Source organism: Thamnophis sirtalis, unplaced genomic scaffold, assembly GCF_051295495.1.
Source record: "Thamnophis sirtalis isolate CommonGarterSnake01/CBP01778 unplaced genomic scaffold, rThaSir2_p1.2 scaffold_5, whole genome shotgun sequence".
Lineage (NCBI taxonomy): Eukaryota > Metazoa > Chordata > Lepidosauria > Squamata > Natricidae > Thamnophis > Thamnophis sirtalis.
In genome coordinates, this window is record NW_028261385.1 from 128,327,489 (window position 1) to 128,343,408 (window position 15,920).

At 38.8% G+C, this 15,920-nt stretch overlaps 1 protein-coding gene across 5 annotated transcripts in view; it reads right to left on the reverse strand.

Moving 5' to 3' along the window:
• PLCB4 (phospholipase C beta 4) overlaps positions 1-15,920 on the reverse strand; it is a 164,911-nt gene that overhangs the window by 9,936 nt on the left and 139,055 nt on the right. For all 5 annotated transcript variants that reach the window (XM_087716870.1, XM_087716868.1, XM_087716869.1 and 2 more), the window contains 9 exons: positions 15,139-15,343; positions 12,870-12,958; positions 10,547-10,697; positions 10,287-10,336; positions 9,544-9,609; positions 7,233-7,348; positions 4,657-4,732; positions 2,200-2,375; positions 823-924 (listed from right to left, as the gene is read on the reverse strand). In XM_087716870.1, the coding sequence (XP_087572996.1) occupies positions 823-924; positions 2,200-2,375; positions 4,657-4,732; positions 7,233-7,348; positions 9,544-9,609; positions 10,287-10,336; positions 10,547-10,697; positions 12,870-12,958; positions 15,139-15,343 (1,031 nt within the window). The remainder of the gene's footprint in view (positions 1-822; positions 925-2,199; positions 2,376-4,656; positions 4,733-7,232; positions 7,349-9,543; positions 9,610-10,286; positions 10,337-10,546; positions 10,698-12,869; positions 12,959-15,138; positions 15,344-15,920) is intronic.

Below are 15,920 nucleotides of genomic sequence, written 5' to 3' on the forward strand. Positions count from 1 at the left end.
TTGAATTATCAAGGAAGCTTTGGTTAGAACAGAATATGGTCCAAATCACACCATTAAATGGAATGAGTTGGACAATGGTGCACGGATTTTTAACTCTTAGTAACATATTTCTGAATTCATGTAATTGACTCTTGAAAAGTGGTCAGTTACAAGATATGGAAAAAGAAACAAGAGGGAAGCAAGGAAATGCTAATTTAATTGTCTAAGACTCTTACCATATACAGTATCTGCCTTGACAATCACCTATCATACATATTAACTGAGATCTTGTTTTTCTCAGTTCTAGCCCTTATATATCATCAATCCCACCCAAGATGAAGTGAACACAACACTTAGAAGTATTCCAATATTTGCAAAAGTACCTAAACTTTAGAAATACAGAAAGGCTCCTCTCTCTTCAGGATAAAATAGCCTCTAATTCCTTCAGCCAAATATTTATTGGAATGTTACTAATGGTAAAATTGAATTTTTTTTACTACCGGTTATGTGGGTGTGGCTTGGTGGGCGTGGCAGGGGAAGGATTCTGCAAAATCTCCATTCCCACCCCACTCTGGGGCCAGCCAGAGATGGTATTTGCCGGTTCTCTGAACTACTCAAAATTTCCAATACTGGTTCTACAGAACCTGTCAGAATCTGCTGAATTTTACCCCTGAATGTTACTTGAATATAATGGAATTCGCATTACATTTTTGAGGTGGGTTCCAACTGTATTAAGTAATAATGATTTGGTGGGAAGGCAAGTTGCTCTACTCACATTAAACAAAATAGCCCATGAATCTTCCTGAATAAAACTTATTCTATAACCAACAATGTAATATGTACCTTTCTCTTTCAGCTTTGTTTTTGATAGATTTATCTTGGCTTATGGCTTTACTGTTTTCCATTGAAATTTTTGCTTGGTTGGCACGCATTTCTTTACTTTCTCTAAAAAAAGAAAAAAAATTGTGGTATTTAAATTTCAATTTTAAATGTTGTAGACCAGGGGTGTCAAACTGGATTTCTTCGCGGGCCGGATCAGAAGTATAGTTCTCCTCCATGGGCCAGCAAGGGGTGAGGGGAGTGGAGGGTACAGATGCCTCCTGTAGCACTTTACCGGCCAAAATGGGGCACGTGGAGCCATGTGCCCCCCCCCCCAATGCCTCATTTTTAGCCTACCCGACCTCCAGCAGCACTTTGCCAGCCAAAACGGGCTGCGTGGGGCCTTAACACAGCCCATTTGTGGCCAGTACAGTGCTGCTGGAGGCCAGGGAGGCCTGTTTTGGCCAGGAGAGGCAGGGCGGATCGGTCCTTTGATATTTGTATTTGTATTTATTTGTCTTGCATGCCGCCCACTCCCGAAGGACTCCGGGCGGCTCACAATAGACAAGGGGAAGGGGAAAACTAGACAAAGACAACACTTTAAAAACAAAACCGCAACATTCACAATTTCCATGGAGCTGGATGTTTCGCAGGCCCCCCGGCCTGCTGGAGCAGCCAGGACTTGGTGGCTTTGCGGAAGGCCGGGAGGGTAGTAAGGGTCTGGATCTCGACAGGGAGATCATTCCAGAGGGCTGGAGCTGCAACAGAGAAGGCTCTCCCCCGGGGGGTCGCCAGCCGACATTGGCTGGCAGATGGAATCCAGAGGAGACCTAACCTGTGAGTTCTAATCGGTCTGAAGGAGGTGATCGGCAAGAGGCGGTCTCTCAGGTACCCGGGTCCGATGCCATGTAGGGCTTTATAGGTAGCGACCAGCACCTTGAAGCGGATTCGGAGACTAATGGGTAGCCAGTGCAGTTCGTGGAGGATATTGATTGATTGATTGATTGATTGATTGATTACATTTATATGTAATAAATAGGATAGGTGTGACGTGGGTGTATCTGGGTGATATTTCCTACAGGTCGAATTTAAATACCCCACAGGCCGAATGCTGCTCATGGGCCTTGAGTTTGACACCCCTGTTCTAGATTGAGGAGTATATATCCTTCGCTTTGATCTGCCAGTCATCAAGATTATACAATCAACATTAGATTATTCTCAGCACTCAGAGAAATGGCTGCACTTTTAAAACAATGATCGGCTGACATAAGGTTTTTTTTTTAATTAAGTGAGCCTGGATGGTATGGGAAGTGCTTTCATCTCCTACTTTCCTACATTGGGCTAAATTCAACCATTTCCAAGTGAACAAATAATAGAATAATAGTATACTGTTATACTGACCTGTCCTGGGAAAGCTTCAGTTGTTGCGTCTGCTGTTCATGCACATTAATTAACAGCTTTTTCAGTAGTTCACACTGTTGACTAAGGTGCAGATCACGCATTTCTTGCTCTTCTGCACTGTGAGTGTTGATCATCTCAGACCATTCTTTGGTGTGCTGTGCCACAATTTCCTTCACCTTTGAGGAAGAAAAGTTGGATCAGTCTTTTATACTCGTGATTTTTAAAGGATAATGCAGGAGGCACTTCTGGATCCATGTTTTATGTAGACCCAGAATCTTGGGATTATACTAAACCCCTTGTTCCCTGGGTTAATTGATAGTTAATGCACATTTCCCTCTTTTCCCATGTGGTGAGAATCCAGAAACTCTAGTCACTTCTGGCTAATAGACCCCCAATGCCCAGTCAATCCTCGGAAAAATGAATGACTGCAGCATAAGTGGCTGAAAAGTAAAACATTATGTTACAAAGCCAATTAACAATGCCTGAACCATAGAAAATATTTCCCCAAACACTGATTGGCTGTAGCATCAACCCACATCCAGCCAATGAAGAAGGGTTACTGAAATAAGAAAGATAACTCCTAGTAAATGGTTTCAAGGGCTGCTATAAACTCTTCCCCCAGATTCCGTCTCCCCCAACACTAGTACTTTGAAGTTGAAATCTTGTCTCCTACCCATACATGGTAAAGGCCTACTTTCCTGTGTCTCATGTCTTGTCTGAGGAAGGTTTTGTCAAATTATAAATGGGCAGCTCTATCCTATGCCCACCAGGCAGATAAAATGGTGCACACCCACTACCTATTGGTTGGATAAGTTGGGTACCAATAGCCTTCACCTCCAGCCTTCTTCTCACCCTCCACTGAAAGTGACAAAAAGAGCAACTGCAGTCCATTATCCAGTTCAATGTAATGGAATATAGTATGGAGGTGGATTCCCAGAAGGAAGAGAGGCATTCCAAAGGAGCAAGAGGCAACTCAATTCAGATATTATGTATGAGAGAAAGGGGATGAAGACTGCCCCTCCCTCATAGTTCACAGAGGGTATTGTAGATGGAGATAGTAAAGTGCTTAGAATGCCAAGATTATGTCCATAGGTGTGAAACAATAAAGAACTCAGCTTGGAAGAATCACGATGTATCATTCTTGGTTTTGGGGCTGACATTAAAAATTATTCCATCCAATATGGCTCTACTATTATCAGACACTTAGGAATCATTTCAACTGTTTCTATAATCCATTTCATAAACCACCCAAACTCACAACAATGAAAATAGGTGAACAGAACTCAGCCCTAGGCAATATGTTCTAAAGCCATTACTGACTTGGCTTGTCTATTATACTCCCATCAATTCTCTCCCAGCATGTCAACAAATCATTTCCCTCTAATGGCAATGATTGGGGCTGAAGCGAAGGCAACAGTCACAGTTCTAATGACAAGAACAAACAATCATCCACTGATCTCATAGCACCTGCCTTCCAGTTTGTGTTTCAGTCTTCACACCACATGGGAAGTCTGACAAACTGAACCCTCCAATGATGTTGCTGGCCCCATTCTGCTTATGAACTTGGAATAGCCTTCTGCCTCAGTTGCCTTTCCTTACTCTGCTTTTTACTTGTTCTTAAATATGGATCCTTACATGCACTTAAATGTGGATCCTTAACCAGTTTGCTTTGCAATGTACCACCGCATTGGTTCTTCCCCTTCCCCTTGCTTTCATATTTCTTTTATTTTTTCTTCCAGCAATAACTTCTTTCGATACTTCTGTTGTTGTGCAGAGTTCTTTTTGTTGATTTATCTTTTCTCAATTTCAACAACACTTAACCATTGAATTCTCCCAGATCTTTTCTAAGCAGTCCCTCAGGGCATTCCAACCTAATTTTGTTTCTGTTCTTAATCCTTCTTTTGTGTGCCTCCTCCCCCAAATTAAAATTATATTAGATAAAATTAGGGGAAACGTTAAAGTAGAACCTGCCATGGTGTCCCTTTCAATGGAACATGGAATATTTTAGACCAATATTTTTTCAAACTTGGTAATTTTAAGAAGTGTGGACTTCAACTCCTGGAATTCCTCAGCCATCAAGTTTGAAAAACACTGTTTTAGACTGTGATATGTTGAACTCCAAGTTTAAGTAAACAGATCTATGAGCATAAAGAAAATATTTGTTTATAAATTGTGGTCCTTGACCAGCATAGCATGAATCTTTGCTGTCAGATCTAACACTAAGGAATTCCAGCTGTGTGGGCTAAATTGTTTTACTACCAGTTTAATCTTCAATGGGGAAAAAATTGTATTTTTACTTGCTGTCTTGCCCTCTCCCTTTGTTTTCCAAAGTAGTCCAAAGAACCTGCAGTCTTTTTCCCCCTTTATTTCCTGGGAAACAAAACTTATTTCCGACTTCTAGAAATGACTCTCACTATTTGACAGTCACATACTGAAATGGGCTTCTTTTGCTCTTACCTTTGATTTATGATCAGATGTTAACATTTGAACTTTACTTTCCGTTTCTTTTTTCATCTCAAGACAATTATTTCCTCTATACACAAACAAAACAGAAGTATTTCAAGAAAGCATTTCAAATTAAATTGTTCAAATAAACCTCAGAAGATGAACCAAAACTTGAAAAAAGTTTTTAGAAATGCAACTTGGGTCTGTTGCCATTGCTGGAGATGTTCAAGAACAGACTGGGCAATCTTTTGTCTTGGCTGGATAAGGACCCTGCCCTTGGTCAGGGGGTTGGACTAGAAGATCTCCAAGGTCCCGTCCAGCTCTATGATTCTATTCTAATCATCTATTTATTACCCGGTGTAATATCCCCATCTGAAATGTGAAACTATTCTTTATTTAGTTAATCTTGATGAAAAAAGAAAGAAAAATTACAATCTGCCCAGAACAAAAGGCGATTTAGGTCTTTCTCACTTTTTCCTGTTAGTCCAGATTGTAGAACCGTGTTTCTCAATGAATCTTTAAGCTACTCAGCAGGGAATCCCAAAGGTGTTTTTTTCCAAAAGGAAACTGGACTTTCCGAACTAAAGAAGCTTCTTGGTGTTTTCAAGAAAAAAAAAATCCAAGAAAGTCTAGTTGCATTTGAGAAAAAAGCATCCTTGGGACAACCATGACTTGGATGATTGAGAATCTCCATAGATACTCAGCAGGGTGTTTCAGAAATGTTAATAAACGTATGTCCACCTTTCCATTCCAATATATTGATACAAGTACCATTTGGGAATTAGCTATGGTTTAGATAAAAATGGGCATTATGTAGATACTGCTGGGCCAGAACTGTTTTTGTCCCTTTCCTGTGGCCATGGGGGAGTGAGAGGGTTGAAACTAAGAAGAATATCTGGAAGGAAACCATCCTATATTTAAATAGGATTTATCGTAACAATCCTAGAATGTCCCTAGCACTGCATACATAAGTAATCCTTGATTTACAATCATTCATTTCACAACTATTTGAAGTTACAATGGCACTGGAAAAAAAAGTAATTTGCAACAGGTCCTCACTCTTTAAATTCTCATGGCATCCCCACCGTCCTACGATCAACATTTAGGCACTTGGCAACTGGTATATTTTAGGATGGCGGTAGCATTCCGTGGCCATGTGATCATCACTTGCAACCTTCCCGCCTGGCATCCAGCAAACAAAATCAGTGGGGAAAACTAGATTTGCTGAGCAACTACATGATTCCTTTAAAAAATCATGATGCAGTGATTTGATTTACAATGTAGCAAAAAAGGTTGTAAAATCAGGCGAGATACACTTAGAAACAGCCTTGCTTAGAAACAGAAATGCTGGTCCCAATTGTGGGAGTAAGTTGAGGCTACCTGTACATGTATTAATAAACATCCATATTTATTTTAACACATCAGAGTATTTGAAAATACACATCCTGTTAGCAGTGGCTAATGAAAGCTAAGTGAGCAATATATTTTAAAAGTTCTGGAGATTGCAATGTCTGTTTCTTTTATATACAGTATCTATCTTAAACACATACACACAAACACAAACACACACACACACTATATGTGTACATATATATAATTCTTCCCATAAAGAGAACCACAAATGGAGGCAACCATGTCTTATGCTTTCACTCCGCAATGTGTAGTTGTGGGATCAGCAGCTTTTTCAGATTTATTGTGAGATATTATGTATGGTGAGATATGGCGTAGATGTGACAGCAGTGATAATGATAATGATGGTGATATATGATCCAAATCTTGAGGGGATGTTGAGATGTTGACTATCACACGATCCTCACCTTGTATCTTGCAAAATTCCAAGGGGCAATATTAAAATCACATCTTGATCTTATTGCATTTCAGAAATTTAATTATAAAGCTTCTGGCTACCCACCATAGTTTTCCTCATTTTATTAGCCTAGTGTTTCATTCACCAGAAAGAATCCAGGCAAATCATGCTAGTTTTGATGAGAGGAAGCACTCCATTTATACTGTCTACACAGAAAAGTGTTGATTGCAATAGCAGGCAGATTTTTGTTTTTTGATCAGATGTTGACCTGATCAGATAACCTGGTTAGACTAACGAAGCTGACATGAAAAACACACTATCCATTGACAACTACTCTTCATACTGTATTCCATAGGATTTAAATACATCCTCAGAACTATTTGCAGGGTCAACATATATACTGTACATTCAGAACCGAGACACTTGATGAGATATGAGAACAGACATATGAGTAAATGTGGACCAGCTTTTATTATGCCTAACTTGGATCTTTTGTTAGCTTTCATGTGATGAAGATGTAAATACTCCATTGAGGTCAGTGTAATGATTTGTAGATTACTTACTAATAACCTCCAACCCCCATTTTCCCCCTTAAAAGAATGTGTCATTTTTAAATCTCTTGATCTGAACCAAATACACAAGCCTTCCCTAGGGAGTCTCGCACATAGAACGGCATGTCTCAAGTGCAAGGGTACTTTGATCTGTTTCTGGGGGAATAAGAATGGAACTAAATTATTCTTTCCTGCTGTCAAAAAATGTTGCTTTTTAAACAAGGCCATACCCCTTTTTCTTGATCGCCTTCTCAAGGAGTTTCTCATAAGATAGCTTCTCTTTGTCATACTGGGCTACCATTTTGTCAACTTGTGTGCAGTGTAACTTCTGCATGACACTGTGCTCCTGCAATGGAGGGGAAAAAATGGCATATTAGGCTACAGTCTGCATATCAAAGGATTTAGATATTTGCGTTTTAACAGAGGAGGACATTGAAAGAAAAACAAAATCCCTCCAACCCTCACTATAGCATCTATTAAAAGGTTTCAAAATGGCACAAACATCTTTTTATTCCATCAGGCTGCTAAATCAACGAAGTCTCCTGAATGAGACTGATATCCGAAGGAACTCATTCCCTAATTGCCTTGGCATGCCTTCCCTTCCTTCTCTTCCTCTGTCCAGGTAGTTGCACCTTTCAGAACTCATAACTGCTGCTAAGCAACCAAGGCTATTGTGTACAAATAGTAAACGCAAAACAATGTTTTTCTTTTTCCAACTCATAAGTTGTTTTTTTTTATTGCCTGGGAAATGAAATATCGTTTCAATAAAACTTCTTTATACCTTCCTTTGACATTTCAGAAATTAAAACTTTGCTGGACAATGGTATCCATATGTCGAACTAGGAACGGGCCAAATTGCCACAGCCAACTCACCATGGGACAACTTGCTGTGGGACAATTTAACAATTCTATTTAATTATGTTAAATAAATAAATATTTTAATTTTTGCCATTCACATTTCATTCTGTCCCTCCTTTTGCATCCTTTCTTTAATGATTCTATTCCACCATTTCTTTGATATTAGTGTAACTCTTGTCCCACAGCAAGTTGTCCTGTAGCTAGATGGCCATGGCAAGTTGTCGAATAGTGAGTTGGCCATGGTAAGTTGGCCACGGTGAGTTGGCTGTGGCGAATTGTCATAGCAGAGTATCATATACCCTGTCCAACTATTTCTTCCATAGGATGGCACTGAAAAGGGATACTGAAAAGAACCCAACTAGGTTCAGATTTAAACAAAATGCTCCATTTAAGTTTCAAACAGGATAATATACATGTAGCCCAAGCATTGGACAAAATATATTGCTTTCAATATAGCTTTTAGTACTCCCCGGGCAGCAGGGACAACATAGTGCAGTGTGGCTGAAAAGGCTAAAATGTGAAGGAGCTGAAATGGAGGTGAGCATAGCAGGGTAGGAGAAGTGTGAGGTCCTCACCTAATAACAGTTCAGTCCTGGCCTAACAACTGCAACACCAGGACTACCAAAAGTGCTGTTGCTACATGGTGTGGGCGCGTAATGTTTCACCTAATGACTGCTTCATTTAGCAATGAAGATTCTAGTAGCAGTTATGGTCGTTAAGCAGAGTATCTATGCTGCTATGTGGTTGGGCTTTCAAGATGCAAATGCAATAGCCTGGGGAATTTTGTAGGCAGAGAAGTCTATTTATACTAGCCATGAGCAGTGCAAAAATTAATCCATTCCTCCTGTTTATTTGTGGAGTTGTCCTCTAGGAAGTTGTGGCAGCAAACTAGGCTGTTGAACGTTAGTTAAAGGATGCTTTCATTGTCCACTATAGAAATTTTGACATGTTATTAATTTTTTTAAATAGATATGTTTACCCAAATAAATGATAGACAGCTCCCAGAATGGACTGTTAATCCAGCTACTTCTGTGTAAAAAAAATAAGGGAAGGCAGGGCAGGTCTCAAGTTCCCAACTGCAAAATCCTTAAAATAGATTGACTATGGAGTTGGAATATGGGATACTAACAGAATCTTCACAATAGGACTTTTTAATGCTGAGTTTGGAGCAAAATGGGCCCCCACCCCAATTTCATATCTCTAGAAAGCATCCTGAGATTCCTAAGCACATTTTAAAATTTTAATTCTTTTTGAAAAAGGAAGAATAAAATATTTTTATTGTGCTAATGGATGCTGAAGGGAATTACATACATATACTGTCAGTGCTTGTATTCGAAATGAATTCCTGATTCAGAACTTTTGAAATGTTATGCATGCCTTTTGCACTAGGCTACTATTGCTCACTCTCAAGTTATGCAATTACAAATCATATATTTTTGGTTAAATATCTAATCATCATCACTAGCTTAGCCTGAGGGTCAGAGAAATAGAAGTCATGTACTACTTAAATTTCTTCTGGAGAACAGAGTAATGTTCCATAGAGTGATGCTATCTATGAAAACAGAAACATATTTAAGAACCAATGGCATACATTATTTTAATATATGGTTTTGCAAAGACCATTGCTCCATTTTAAATTTTAAGTACCCCAGCTCTGAAAAGAGAAAACAAAAGATATCCTACCTTGGCATGCCTCTTCTTCAAAGCAGTCAGTTCTTTTTGCTGTTTTTTCAAATGTTTTATATATGCCTGTTCCAAATTTAAAAAAAAAATGTTTTAAAAACATCTAAACCAGAAAGACTTGAAAACAGCGGTCTTGATTTTAAAACTGACTCTTCACAATGTGTAAAGGCAAAAATTTTTGAAAACATGATTTACTTAAGTCACAATGGCTAGATTTTCAGAAAGTGCTCAATCATATACCTGGGACAGTGAGATGTGCAGTATATAAAATAAATAAAGAAACCAAAACCAAGACACCACATTATGGCTTTGAGTGATGTGCAAATTAAAATCAAAACTCGTTGCAACTTTTAACAGGTTTAAAAATCAAGTTGCCATCTTTGAATCAAAGGTGCACAGATTTCATGTAAATTCTCGTGTGCCCAGATTAATGATAACAGAAACTCTTATTTTCTCCCTTGCTATTTTACAGTCGTTCTAGAATACACTCCATGACGTGGGAGAAAAGCAAAGTGTCAGGCACCAGCTCCTAACAGCTCTTAACCACTTCTTCCATATAATTGAAAAGGCTTCCCTAAAATAAAATGAAACCCCGAGTGGATTAAAGGCCAAGAAAAATGAAATCTTATTCTTAATTAATTATTTATTAAGGACATTTGGATTTTCAACCGCAAAGGAAAACATCAGAAAATACCGTAAGTCATTCTCAAACAAGGGACTGCTTAACTGAAGCATAAATTTACCTTCATCTGTTTTAGGTCTTCTATCTTGATTTGAGGAATAAGATCTATACCTTAAAAATAGAGAACATATTTTCAGCATTGTTACTTACTTCAATGTCACTTTATTGAATTATATACACTTGCTGAAAAGATATCCAGATTATTACAAAGAAGGATAAATATTTTCCCTTAACGCATCATAGGTACTCTAACTACGATCAGGAGAAATATGATACAGAGAGTATCTGAATACAGTAGTCATCTTCTAGATGTTTGCTTACCTTTCTTAATTTCAGTACCAGGTCCTGTACTGGAAATGGGATTTGATCTGACTTCAGAGCTAGTTTGAGGAGTAACATTTGCTTTAGCGTTATTAATTTTCCCCTTCTTATCGTTCTTCGATGTGTCATTTGGAACATCAGCTATGTCACTCTGTAAGAAATAAGGCCTTTTAAAAAGGATACCATGGACAAATCTGGAAGGGCCAGTATGAAAAATTGAAACAATCAAAGAAACTGAGATCTAAATCAAGTATCAAAGGGCAGGATGCAAGAAGTCCCAATGTCAATGACTGTCATTGAAACATCTTGGCAAGCATCATAATAACCAGGCCATCTTATTCCCTTTTTACCATTAGTGCTGTACAAGGACAGTTAGGCAATGTTACCTTATGTGCTTCCCTCTGGTTTCATCCAACTGTCTACATCAGGGGTGTCAAACTCACAGCCCACGGGCCGGATGCATCACATGCTGGCCATGCCACCCCCAGTTTAGCAAAGGGGGAAAAAGCTGCGTGACAACATGTCATTGCGAGTTTTACACCCCTAATCTACATCTTCTCCTCACCAGACATAAAACCCAAATGCACAACTGGGAAAGGTAGAACAGCAATTAGAATCAAAAGAGACTAATTAGAGGAACCGCTGGGCAAAATCTCTTACCAAGTGGTAGTGTATGTGTGTCTGTTTCTAAAGTTCGTGGTGTATTATTGTATAAATTAATAAGATTCTCAAGAGTTTGAAAGGGGTGCTCATGTACTTAAAATTAGCACTGCCTATGTAGGAAGCCCCCCTATCTGTCTTAAATGAATGTTGAAAAACCAAAAAATTGTGCATGACCACTAATTAAGTATAATTGGAGAGTGTGTCTGTGTCTATCTGTCTCTCTCTGTGTGTGTATGAGTATGTGTGTGTATAGAGGGAATGGAAACCTGAAAAAGACCAGCCAGCAGTAACAGAACCATTGCATACTGAAAAAAAAAGTGACAATTTTCCTTGTTCACATTTATTATTAGCATGCTCTCCATTTCAATTCAAAAGCTTATGGACTTAGTATTCAAAGAGTCTGAAATGACTCATATTGCTTAGCACAGAGATAGGCATCTTTTTAGTGGCTTAACTATTCCTAAGTTAACATTTTGGCAGCCATGGTCATGATAGCAATGCAGTGAACTCAGTTTTGGCGAAGAGTTGAATATAGTGCTATTAGTGTGTTAAGCCTCTTAGTGGCTTAACATGTTTGCTATGTTTAATTTCTCCTTGGAAAAACATATTGAAATTTGCTGCCAATTTTGATGGTACAATTTTGTGAGAGGCTTTGGGGTCATAGGTTTTTTTTCCAGATTGCTTACAGGCAACACTACAGATGTTTTCTAGTCCCTGGATTACAAACTTACCATTTCATCTTAAGAGGCAAAATCTTATTTATTTATTTATGCTTCCTGATTTCAACTGAATCGGGTTGTGTGTACTGTCGAGTAACAGTACAAAGCAAAACAATAAATATATATGTAAAACAAAAAGCATAAAACAATAATGATATATCTGATCATCAACAATAAAGCATCAGGTACCCAACAAGGGCTCCAATGCCCTAAATGACTGTAGAAGAAGAGATCAGAAATTATTTGGTAGCATTTTTGAAAACTATTTTCATTTTAAGGCACGAGCTTTTGCGGCAGCAGTTCCCTTCATCAGAGTGGCGCCACTGAAATAGGATTAAACTGCATAGGGATGGAGAGGAGTAGCGAGAGGAGTAGCGAAGACATGGTAATAATGCAGATGAACGTTCTATGGGGGACAGATCACAAGCGCCTTATCAGTTCACACTTGTAATGTGTAAGAACAAACTGGGTTTGTTCTGAACGTCTGAAAGCCTGAATTCTATGAAGGTGAACTGTCTCACCTATGATTGGGCGGGGGGGAGTAGTTCCCAAATTGCTACATTGAGATATGTCCTGGAAAGCTAAAGTACTCTGCTATAACCATTTCCTTGTTCTTAGTTCTGATATTAAATTTGCACTTCTTAGTTTCTTTATGCAAAGTCTCTCCTTTCCATATAGAATCCAGAGTGGTATTGCTGGGACACAATGGCATAAAGTAGAGGAGAGGAAGAGCACCAGAATTTTGCCTCCAGCCATCTCCTTTGAAACTTACCTTCTACACTCCTGATAATATAAATAATGTTTAATTTTAGCCATGGTGAAGCAACAGAAAAGTCAGCCAATGTTGTCTGTCATTCTAATCTTTTAAATATTCTGCTAAAAGAGGCTCCTGGAAAAAAAAATGCAAATCAATTCCCTATCCAAGGTTAATTACTGCTTACCGTTTCAATTCCCATAGCTCTCATCTGGTCTGCTCTTTTCTCCATGACAGATAAAAATTTCTTTGGATCTGACAAGGCATCCACAATATCTAAAAAGGAATTTAAATAAGTAGTCAAAGCTATTTTCAACTTCAGATCCCTTTAAAGCCCATCACATAATTCCTACCAACTGCTCTGCTTAATTTTATCATGCATTACTGTCTCCCTAATTGTGAGAAGTGATAAAATGGAAAGTCTTCATAAATCTAAGGGATGCAACAGGTTCCATCTTCCGTTTAAGAGAAATAGTACGAAAAAAGTAACATGCATGAACACACACAGCACTTTTTATGCTAGGGGAGCAAGATATGTATATGTGTGTGTGAATGTGAGTGTGCATGTGAGAGTGCATACATGTACAACTGCCCCAAATCTTGCTTTCTTCATGTGTGGAAAGGCCAAACATTGCCTGTGCATGATAAAGACATGCTTCTCCCCACATCACCCTATTTATCAGGGAAGTATGTACTTTGCTGGACCTCTTGCTGACATTTCATATCTAGTGGCTTTGTAAATTGGTCTTGTTTAAAAAATAATAATAGTCACAAAAACTTCACACAAAACCTCTTATTACCAATGCGTGCACCATCTTGCAGTAATTCCAGAAATATGCCTAATATTCTGCACACTATTCAAATCTTATTTCAATACACACAATCACATCATAGATAGAAGTAAAACAAAACTACTTGAGTTTTATTGGGGGCAGAAGAGGCTCTGTTCTGATTAATACCATCCCATTGTGTTGTTGTCCAATCAAAATATCTGATACACATCCCAACATCCTCCCCCCCTCCCTTTCACTTTGCTTGCTAAAATAGCTACCTTGAAGAATCAGGCATTGGGCAGTTGGGGCAGAGTTTTTTCCTCATTATGTTCACCATTATTAAGAGACAAGGTCAAATGAGTGTTTTCAAACAGCCTTGGTGGCTATTATACCAAGCTATCCTGGATCTTTGGACTTGGAGAAAGAATGAGATAAAAAAATGTTTGAGGGTCAGAGAAATGGGCAGACCATTCATTTTCATTTTTCCAGAGGGATGAAAAATTCCCCAACAATTTCTCAAGGACAAGATTTCCCTATAGCCGAGGTGGCGCAGTGGTTAAATGCAGCACTGCAGGCTACTTCAGCTGACTGCAGTTCTGTAGTTCGGCTGTTCAAATCTCACCGGCTCAGGGTTGACTCAGCCTTCCATCCTTCCGAGGTGGGTAAAATGAGGACCCAGATTGTTGTTGGGGGCAATATGCTGACTCTGTAAACCGCTTAGAGAGGGCTGAAAGCCCTATGAAGCGGTATATAAGTCTAATTGCTACTGCTAACTGCTATATTGGTGACATTCATACCATTACTTTTAAAAAAAGTCAGGATATGTCTTTCCTTGGTTTAATGAAATATGCGAAGCCCTGAAGATCACAGAAGAGTATTTTATCAGTTGTCTTAATGCCATCTGATACTACTACTACTACTACTACTACTACTACTACTACTACTACTACTACTCATCTTTCCAATTCCATATCAAATTGGGACTTTCAAAGGTATGCATTCCTTAGTTTAGGAGCATCAATCAATCAATCAATCCATCAATCAGTATGGCCACCCATCTCAAACGAATAGCAAACAAGGCAAATTCCGTTTCCCGCATGCCACAAAACTTCTGTAAATGGGAAGCAGGCCTCTTACAAAAGACACTTTCAGAGACCCTACCTCTCATTTCCAGCTCTAATCTGCTAAAAGGCTTAATCTGCACTCATTTCAATGGGACTGGGGGGGGGGGAAACGTGTGATAAAATTCCCAGGTTCATTGCAAAAATTTTCCATTATTTTCAGCACAAGCCTAAGAAATATTCAAGACTCTCAATGGTTAGGCAACTACAGTTATGGGGGCAAGGGCTACAGTAGCTGCAGGAAAGATATAAAGCAGATGGAACTACATTGTATGTTAGGCTGAGCTAAAATACTCTGCTGGAAAGTTGGGGAGGAAGACAGTGTGTGCGTATGGATTTTTAAAACGTGTTAAGCTTATTTTTATACTTGCATAAAGTTATTCTGTGAGCTTCCCACCTCAATAGGTGATTACATGCATTATCCATTTTTGTCAGCCTGGCTGAAAGGCATAAAGAGTGGGCCGTGGATTGATAGGGCCTAGTTTCTGAATTGTGCTGTAAAATGTCCATAATCCTTCCCAATTAATTCCCTCCAAATAAAATATATGACTGAAGCATTTACCTCCAAAACCATCAGGCACATAAGTTTTAAGTACAATGTTGCAGAAAACCGTTGGCAGAGACAATGGCTTGTTGCCTTCATTTCGAAGGGAAATGTGTCGATAGCCTGCCTGAAGCCCATCCAGTGGCAATATCCTTTGACCAATCAACTTATTGTTGTCGTCATAAACTGCTATCCTCAAGACTGCAAGATCTGGTAGAATCACCTAAGAAACCCCAGAATAAAGGTGTTATTCAGGCTCATTAGACAGCACATTCCTGCCTTGTAATCGTTGAAGAAATCCAGCAACCCCATCTGGAACCAGGTTCTAACAGTTTGCCCCAAAGGGATGTTTGATTACATGTTTACAATATTATTAGGCTTCCTTGAACGACGTCTTGGGTGGCACTATGTGTTAATGTTACGCAGAATACATTAGTAGTGGTTATTGATTTATGTCTCTAAAAATAGCCAATCAACGTTATTTAATTCTGTTACTTTGTTTTTCTTTCTAAAAATGAAAATTCCAGAAATTTGGAAGAATAAAAACGATTAGAATAGTGATTAGAATAAATGGATCTTCCAAGGATGGAGGTTACGTTAGCCTAATGAGCACTCAATACTATTTTGGTAGCATATGGTTGCTTTCTCCAAAGAGGTTCCCATTCCAAAATATCTACATTTTTATTAGCTATGCAATTCATCTGTGTCATGCACTGAAATATAATCTTTGATGAACAAAAACATTTTTTTCTTATCACCTTAGCAGGCAAACCAAGCCTGAAGGATTCTCACGCAGGAAA